We start from the raw sequence: 9,629 nt of genomic DNA on the forward strand, positions 1-9,629 counted from the left end.
TAGTCAGCTCTAAAAGCTAGCACCGGCTGTTCGACAGAAACGGCCAAGACGAGCTTCGGTGCGCTTACTCCACGATAACGCTAGGCACCATGTAGCTAAAGAGACCCGTAAAAAACTGGAGGGTTTAGGCTTAGGCTGGGACGGCGCTCCATCCCCCCTATTCTCCCGACTTTGCCCCCGCAGACCACCACTTATTCCAACCCTTCAAGGTTTTCCTAGCTAAGAAAATCCTTATCAAGTCTGAAGAAGGCGAACGGCCCGTCAGCGACTTTTTCAACTCCCAATCTCTCCAGTTTTGGGAGAAAGTGTCGGCTTTGTTGGACTTTTTAATAAGGTGTTATATAACTGATTAATTTCTTTGTAAGGTGAGCAAAAAAAAATAAACCAGAAAAAAATGACAAGTGGTGACAAGACTTTCTGTTTAGCGACCAGGGCAAAATTAAACAGATCTTGAGATGACTCTGGGAAAGATATTTTATCACGAAATTGACGTAGTGTAGAATCTTGATGAAACTCATGGACTTTTTGGTGTGGATTCTCCCTGTTCGTCCTGAAAAACGGCGTGGGAACGCAGTTTGTTCTCACGAGATACGTTACGCGACCCCTTGTTCAGGCTCCGGTTCCCTCAGCAGCCTATGCATTGATTTTATTTGAATAGACTAGTGAGGACACCTCATCGATCTTTCACCGCTCGCTCGTGGATCCGGCGACGCGTGCACAAAGGTAGAGCATTGCAAATAAAATCGCCGTTTCCCACAACATTTTTCTGGACGGTAACGGAGAAGTGAGCGGAAACTCCATAAGCTCGTCTCCATAATCTGCATCGCGAACTCGATGTTTTCCATCGGTTTTCCACACTACGTGAATCCCGTGCCTTTAACAACATTCCTACCGTAATCATGTACATTTTTGAAGGTGGATATGATCCGTGTGATCATCAACACGAAGAGCCTCTCCGGACAACGTTTGGTGAAATACTAGGATATGGTAACAATACAAAAATGATGTCATTTAGTTACGTTAAATGGCATTACAGAAAGTGGTACGTCACTTTTGCAGGATTGCCAGATTCTGCTATTAGTCATCAGAAAAAATCCCACAAATCCAAGGATTATTAGGATTTTTTCTGCGGTATAAACTCTAGGACAGTAAAATATAGCTTGTAGGATAAGATCGAATAGTGGATGATTTGTTTAGATTAGATAAGACAGACTATTTAGAGAAAATTCTTGTAGCAATGGGTCGAACGTCGGTCGGTCAAGTACTAACCAAATCAGAAAAATTATTTAAAGAAACGTTATTTAGATAATATTTTTCAGGAAATGCAGTAAAAATATTGGGAAGATCTCTGCAGATTATTTTATGGTTCTTAGATAACTAGACTGAAGTACTTAACTATATACTAAGTCATCCTAAACTCCGGATATGAGCTTAGTGATGCCATAGATCTCCAATTGAAAGAGATAGGGAGAGGGAAAGAATCATAAAAAAGTAATTGAGAGAATCTTTGCAGAGGAATAGCTGGAGATTTAACTAACATTTACTGCGAAAGTTGATACAGTTAAAGTTTTTGTTATGTTTTGCTGCTTTTATGTTCCCTATTCGTATGGTGAACTAACCGATAGCGATAAGGCTATTGACGATATCATAATGTCCCACCCTACTGCCTTAAAATTCTTTTTTTTCAGAAAACTGGCGAGGAAATGTGGAAGTAGGAGAGTTTTGAACATAATTTTTCAATAAATGATCGTAGACCTTTTGGTGCTTGTGTAGTTCAGGATTCGGATGATGGTCGACAGGTTCCATTTATTCGAATAGACGGGAATTTTGAGCTGGCGACGAAGTTCAATGGTCGAATTCGCTCGGATATTCGAGCTCAATTGAGGTGGATCTAGGGGAATTGGTGAAAGGCTCAGCCGTGACTGTACAGCTTGCAGTTCGATATTGCCCTAGGGCAATCAAACTTTTCATCCTCTAGGTTCAATAGATTGGTACAAAATTTGTCTGGGAGGATAAGGGGACACTGATCTGATACATCGCCTCACCTTCGTTAGGCATTTTGTAGGCTGAATATGCATCGATTGATCATCACCGTGCACTTTATCCTTTTATATCTAGTTTAGCTCAGTCTCATCACAGGGAACGATTGTCATTGCTCTTGTAAGTGTTCGAATAGGTTCGAACATTCGCTTACTCGAATGGCCAACAATCTGTTTTTTGTCCCTGTCTTAGTTCAAACTCATTTCATTCCCACGATATTCTTGCTACGAGTAAACTGGAGACTGAGGGGTTGAGTTCTGGAATCTCATTACTTTTTCTGCTGCTTGACCAATGAGTTCGAATGTTCGAAGTTATTCGTCGAATTTCTACAGTATAGTGCGGACAAACTACCCTTACTTATGTCTGTAACTGGAGAAGTCGCAACGTTAGTCTGCTAACTAACTCAGCTGGGTTTTTATTCATATTTTCTTTAAACGGATTGATTAGCTAGCATATTTTAGATCATATGAATGAATGTAAATAATGTGTCATGCTGTGTGTGAAGAAATGCGAACTGTTTTCGGATGTATTGATTTTTTTTCAAAAATTTTCCAGAGCAGTCAAAAGCAGCAAAATGTCTACCAAATTCATTAGATGAATCCATGAGTGTTGCACGAATATTTCGTTGGTTGTATTTGCAGAATTAGGGAAGTTGAATTTCCTGGAAAATCCGCATCATTCAAATCATTGCAGTAGTTTACTCTTGCTGGCAAAAATCCTGGTCTGAATCAGAATAAAAAATCTGGATTTTTGTAGAAACTAGAACTAAAAATTTTAGAACTAAAAAGAACTAAAAACTAGAAAATAAAAAATAGTAGAAAAACAAATAAAAATAAAAATAACTAAAAATGAGAAGTAAGAGAAAAGGGTCACATTACTTACTTCACCGTAGTTTAGACTACGTGTTTACCCTATTATCCCACTGTAGTAATGGAACATACCTTGAAACAATAAAAAAATGTTCCGGAGGAAATGTATTGTTTATCGTGATTAAGGTTTATGATATTTAAGTTATTTATTTTACTGGATTTATGGTCCGTTATTAAGTGGAGAACGCTTACATAACAAGGAAAAGGTCCTCTCTTGATTTGAGATATTGTCTTAGAGTTTAACTAATTCCCCTTTCTTCTGTCAATTTGATGATTACCGTAACCGTTTGCTTGGAAGTTATTGGCAATCACTTAAAATCTCACCACGTTTTGGTTTTGTAATACGGGAGCAGAAGACATCTCTATATCGATGTTTGTCCTCTCAAGTCACTAATTGTCTTCACGAAAAAAACTCATTCTTTGAGTTCTCCGTACGTGCACATTACGAATTGCTTCGTGTCTCCTGCATACGTATACGTATACGTGTCGAAAACGTCCTCAAATGAAGGAGCGGTTATTTATTTGGGAACGTTCCACTGATGAAATACCTTGGAAGAAATAGATCCACAATTTAATTGATCAAGTCAAGTCTATTAATCAATTAATTCAATAATTAATTTATGTCTCTTCACACAATTAAATATACAGTACTCTTATTTTACAATCACTGACCAACCGGTAGACCCAGTACTCATCCCTCATTCTAGATTACAGAACTTTAGCAGCGACCGCTGAATAGGTGCGAATAATTCGATGTCTCATTCAAAGCAGGAGGGCCATCTGAGGAAACAGTGGTTTTATGTGGTGGTCTAATCCTTTGGTTTTTATTATGATTTAATTGTTGTTAATTTTTAGACAAATATTATTCGTGAATATTCCGCTATGGGATGAATAGAGGCTTGAAGGAAGAAGTATCGACTCCCTCTGCTAACTCCTGTGTGATCCTTGCAGGACCCTAATTATTTGATACATAACAGCGATATGAGGTGACTAGACGACTGAAGTCGTGGTCTCACGGATAAGGACCAGCTTCTCCAAAAATTTATTACCTTCCATAGGTTTTTTTCAACCCTGATGTAAGAGAAAAGTCTTCCTTGCTATTCATTTTAGAGCTTTTTTAGGGGTTTAGGGATGCGAGTCCAAGAAGCTTCCAAAGATTTCTGAGCTAATTTTTGAGGTTCTGCGTCAAAGTTTCAGCACCAATTTTGCTATGCCTTTGCCTGAAGATATCGAATCGCCATACAGCAATGATACGTAAAAAGTTCTTCACGACGGAGTATGACCGTAACCAGGGCCAACACGGCGTCTGGATGGATATGTAGTTCTAGATTAGGACGTTCTAGAATAGAAAAAAGGAAAGAAGAGTTCTGGAATTTCATGCCTCAGATAAGGGATTCGGTCGTTGCTCCCGTTCTATATAACATTATGACTCATTGCATTAGTACAATGAAATAAACGCTGTTTTTGCCTCTATGGAATTCTACTGTATCTGAGTTTTTTGCTCCTTTTTTCCGCTACAATCCTTATCAAAGGGATTTGTCATGTGTTTGCACTTGCAGAAGTGGCAAGGACTTCATTATCAGTTGCAAATACTTCCTAAATTTTTCTCTTTCCGAGTTCTTGTAAAAGAAAGCGGAGAACTTTACGCGAACTGAATAGCTTTATGGAACAAGGAGGTTGAAATCAGGAGAAGCGATGCTATTCCTTTCAGCGGGATATCGAAATAGTAGGAACTCTGTCTATATTTTGCGCATATGCAGGCACCATTTCCTCTCTAGTTCCCCTTAACAGCAAATGAGCGAATAAATTCTCCGGAAATATTCATGATTTATGCATTCTTTTCAATCAACAACCTTTTTCTGTGTCTTTTTAGTTGCTACTGGTAATAGTGCGCCTATCGTTTATTCTCCCTTTTGATGCTTGAAGGGTTCCTCATAAAATGAGGGTGGGCATCACTCTTATACCATACTATGCTTCCTCTTTTCCTTCGACGCTTGTTCCGTTTAGTGGCGGGATCCGCATAACTAGTTAAAGACATCACCCCACTAATCTGACGTGGTATGGATTTCCGATGGGCAAACTCTATACGGGGTCGTAGATTACGGAATCAGGGGTGGTTCCGCTCATCTCTCCCTAATCGTAGTGAAAAAAAACGGCGTGAAAGAAACCGTTTTTTGCGACGATATTAGTTGCAACACTCTCCTACAACGCTCCACCTGTACACGCGCCGCATCCAGCTGCACAGCGGTCGAAAGCCAATGAGTTCTCCCCGAACGCCTATTCAAGTGAAACCTATGTATAGGTTGCTGAGAGGACCAGAACGTATACATAGAGGAGCATTCCAACGTTCCTCGTAGGAACTAAAGCGATTCCCGAGCCGTTTTTAGGACGACCATGGAAGGGTAAGCGCAACCATCTTGACCACGCAATCTACCACTTCATCTCTAGCTTTTTCAGTGGATTTTCTCACCACGTCAGATTCGTGGTATGCTGCCTTTAAGTAACACCAATTCGTCCTCTCGTGCGTTTGATCAGGGTGGAAGCTAGTTTCATGAAAGTAAGGAACGTATCAACTTGCCTCGGGCGTCCCCTTAGTCACTTTTCGAGTACAGCCAGATTATTGTCGATGTTACGGAGAGTGTAAATGTCATTCCATAGCACTTGATCTCCTTATCATCAGAGAAGTGTTTCACGCATCTTCGCGGCTATTGGAGCCGAATATTCTCGCTACGAATGTGGTAAAGGCAAGTGACACCAATGGTCCATCGTAGCATCTTCATTAGTCAGGCGTAGTTCAGAGTCTGTCACCTCTTGACCTACAGAGTTCATGGCGTAAAGAACAAAGAGAAATAATGGAAAGAATATCTTTAGTATCTGAAATCTGAAAATATGAAAATGAAAATGAAATGAAAATTTGAAAAAATGAAAATGAAATGAAAATTTGTCTAGCGGCACCTCATTGTTCATAAAATATTTTCGAATTTTGTTATCAGCCACGTTATCAGTTGTTAGCCAACTAAGCCAAGTCGTGAAATGAGCAATGCAATGATCATAAATCTGCCAAGAATAATAAGAAGAAAACTCAAGAATATTTTATTATTCATATTTTTACTTTTTTTAAATTTTATATTATACACTATATTTTAAAAATATTTTTTTAAAATTTTCTATAATTATATTTCTATATTTCTATTTCTACTTATACCTTTATATTTTTATTATATTTTTAAAGCTTATAAATTTTGTCCAACGTGTTCAACCGAGTGAGCGCAGCGCGTCTGCCGCAACGTACGTTTTTCCTACTATTTGTCCCACGCTTTTGTTTCAGTTTTCGAATCGAAGGCACATCGCGCTTATCCGGCTGAACTTTTTCGGGATTGTTGCCTTTTTTCTAGCCGTTTTTTTTTCCTAATGTTACATTTCAAATATCTGTCTTCGATTGATCTAAATTATTCTCTTTTCATTTTTTGGAAGTCATCTATTCGTAGCACCAAAACGATTACTGTATTAACACCAGCGTGTCAACATCCACTTGAAAAATAGCGTTTCTTGAATGAATTTGAACTTGTAAAAGGAAGCGGAATGACTCAGTTCCTTAAACTACTTGAACAGATTTCACAGATGTCGTCGGTTCACGTACAATTTGGTTAAGCGTTCGGAACAATTCAAAAATTGGTTAATGTCGTTTTTTTCCTCATCCGATATCCTTAGCTGTCCAGGTGCCGTCACTATTCCACCGTAATGTGTTCTAGAAACAAAAGCAAAGTCGATTGCGAACTGCTTAGGAATTCTTTGTGACAAATGTCTGTAATCAGTATTGAAGACTGTATGAGATACGAATAGTGATGTCACTGCTGTCATCAGCTGCGTCCACACAATGGACACAATTTAGAATTGCTGGGAAGTGATAAGATATCGGCATCAAGATGTTCTGCCAGTTAGTGTGGAAATAATTTCAGACGCTTTGATGATATCGACTCAAGAAGATGAATAGAGACAGATGCAGACGTGGTGTACGGAATATAAACGCTGTTCCTGTATTAATAGTCACGAGTTACGTAATTTCGGTCGACATCTATAATGAGACGCACGGGTTTTCTTCCATTCCATTCTCTTCTCTGATCTTAGACTCTCTTGCCTTATCCCCGAGAGCCCTTAGATTCTGTGTCTAGCTCTCTGATATTTGGCCGCGTAAGAAGTTACGGAACTAGTCACCAGGCTGACTTACTTGACATAATCGTACCGTTTGGTATTACTGCCTCGCGTTGTTATCCACATCTTCACCGACACGTGTCATCCTGGAACACGGCTCTGGTCAACTTTCTTCATTTACAGCAAGAGCTGGCTCAGGATCTATCCATTCGCTACTGTTCCATAACTTCTGGGAGTTGTACGTGAACAGCCTATTGAGAGTTAGGCAGTTCACGTGCGAGTAGAAGCAGTACAAAGACAACCACTGGTAGCAGTCTCTCGTACACGCGGCGCACGGCGCAGATATATATATATATATCATGATATACAATAACGGCTTATTCTGTCACGTGTGTGTGTCAGTCACGAAATTCAAAAAAAAGGGCGCGACGGGTCCACCGACGTCGAGTTGGTGCCCCGGCGCCAGACAGCTATAATAAAGGGTGCGACGGTCCCGCGGCGTCGGATTGGTGCCCCGGCGCCGTGCGCAATAACTTCGTATGCATGACGCAAAAGATAGATGGTTGCAGCCGTTTCCTAGCCGTGGCCACTGGTGCTTTGCTTTTCACCTTTATGACTTCTCCGCGTGCCTATTTCCTTCTTCGTTCGCCTCATGCCGTTCTCAGAAAGTGGAAACACGCAAGCAAACGGCTGCTTAAATAGTAGCAAGATGTTTATGTGATCTGACGTGGAACGTTAGCTTTATCAATAGGGCGATGTCTTTCACGTCATTTTATGCCAAAACATCATTCTTTGATGACTGTTTATAGAAAACAGGAGAAAAACCCATATTTCACGTAATACTTTTAAATTTTGTCTGTAATATATTGATAAGGAGTGTTTGAAGCTGAAGTTCGAATGTTCTCCAAATGTAGAAATGACGCGTTTGGAAAGAATACTATGGAATCTTTTGCTTTTAGTTATAATATAAAAAAAGAAGAAAGATTGTTGGAGATGCACCAGTTTGATTTCACAGAAAAGGGCATTAATATTGATTTTCGTTGATCAGTGAAGGCGAGCGAAGCAAACACCACAGAAAGTCTACATATATATATATATATATATATATATATATATATATATATATATATATATGCAATGAGACGAACAGAAATGACACTTTATTCGAAGACAATTAATTACAATTATAAAATTTGAATTCACTGCGAACAACGATTTTTAATGGTTTGCTGGACGTCACAAAGGGCGAGACATGGTTCTTAATAGGGTGTGTGATCACCACGGTCGGCAAAGCATGCTCCTGCAAGTGTTCCCATGCTGGTCACAAAGCTCGTACGGAGCTTTTGGAGAAGGAAGCTATGGCCACGCTGGCATCACACGAAGTCCAACTTTCTGTGCACGAATGGGAGGCTTTCGACAACTGGCTCCCGCACTTCCATTCATTTCCACCGGATTCTCAGTACAATCTTATGTTACCTTACCTATCTCGCCCTAATTTTTGCACACCAGTATATGTAGTATAAAGGATAAAGTTAAATGATAAAGCTTCTGGCGTTAATCAATCCGCTTGGTATGCGCCCCCACGTTCACTTCAATTCAGAATCGTTTGAGGTTTACGAACGTGTAACTGGCCTATAAAATGACCTGCGGTGGCTAGCCGATGTGTCAAGTCAGTTTTTTTATAATCCCAGAACAATTCTGGTACCAATTTATCGACCCCGGAGGGATGAAAGACTCGCTGAGCACTAGGGCGGATTCGAACCTTCGATCGATCGTGCAGTAAGCGGGACCTCTAACCGACTGCACTACACTCACCCCTTATATAGTATATGCAGTGGAATCGAAACGGCATGAAGCGCGGTGCAGTTGCGTAAGCGGCTGCGCTCGAAGCGGAGCGGTGGAGCGCAGCGTTTAGGATCTAGTGAGGGCCCCTGCTAAGATTGTTTTGGATTTTGCTGCGGTTCGCGATGGTCCCACCTCGATTCCAACCGCCTTCTCCACCGCGCCGCTTCGAACGTAAGCGCTTACGTAAGTGCGCCGTGCTTTATGTCGTGTCGTCCTCACTATATATATATATATATATATATATTTACATTTCTTGAGACCAGGAATTTGGTGCTAGGAGTGATCATAAAATTGATTGTTTACCATGTTATTCTCACGAAGCGGAAGAAATATTGCGAAGTTTGAAGAGCGGTGAGCACCGTACTCACTTGCGCTTGTTATTCACGTTTTGAAACATTGCTTCACTCAGTCGTTAACGTATATTTGTGTGCTGTGCTGTGGCTGCGGAACAGCTGTTCACAAGATCTTTCGCACAAAGCTGAGACATTGTTCAGGAGCTAATCAATAGCCATACTTATCGAATATCAGAAATGTCCTTCCATTTTGTATTTCGAATATTTGCTTGGGCTACTTATTCATTTTAATCACTTCTGGAGTAGCATCATCGATGGATTGCATCTAGTATTGCTACAAATATTGGACTACTTTTTTTAAATTTACATCTTCAGTGTTCCTGTAACGGAATTTTTTTTTGGAATCAAGATCAAGGATTTATTTTGGAAG

General features: G+C 40.1%; 1 protein-coding gene across 1 annotated transcript; it reads left to right on the forward strand.

Moving 5' to 3' along the window:
- Nucleotides 1–1,575: 1,575 nt before the first annotated feature.
- Nucleotides 1,576–1,895, forward strand: RB195_020331 (uncharacterized protein; the record flags this gene model as incomplete). Its single annotated transcript, XM_064188578.1, has 2 exons — nt 1,576–1,711; nt 1,774–1,895. 2 exons carry the CDS (start codon nt 1,576–1,578, stop codon nt 1,893–1,895), a joined length of 258 nt encoding a protein of 85 aa, XP_064044459.1.
- Between the last annotated feature and the right edge of the window lie 7,734 nt (nt 1,896–9,629).

This window comes from Necator americanus, chromosome II (assembly GCF_031761385.1).
Source record: "Necator americanus strain Aroian chromosome II, whole genome shotgun sequence".
Classification (NCBI taxonomy): domain Eukaryota; kingdom Metazoa; phylum Nematoda; class Chromadorea; order Rhabditida; family Ancylostomatidae; genus Necator; species Necator americanus.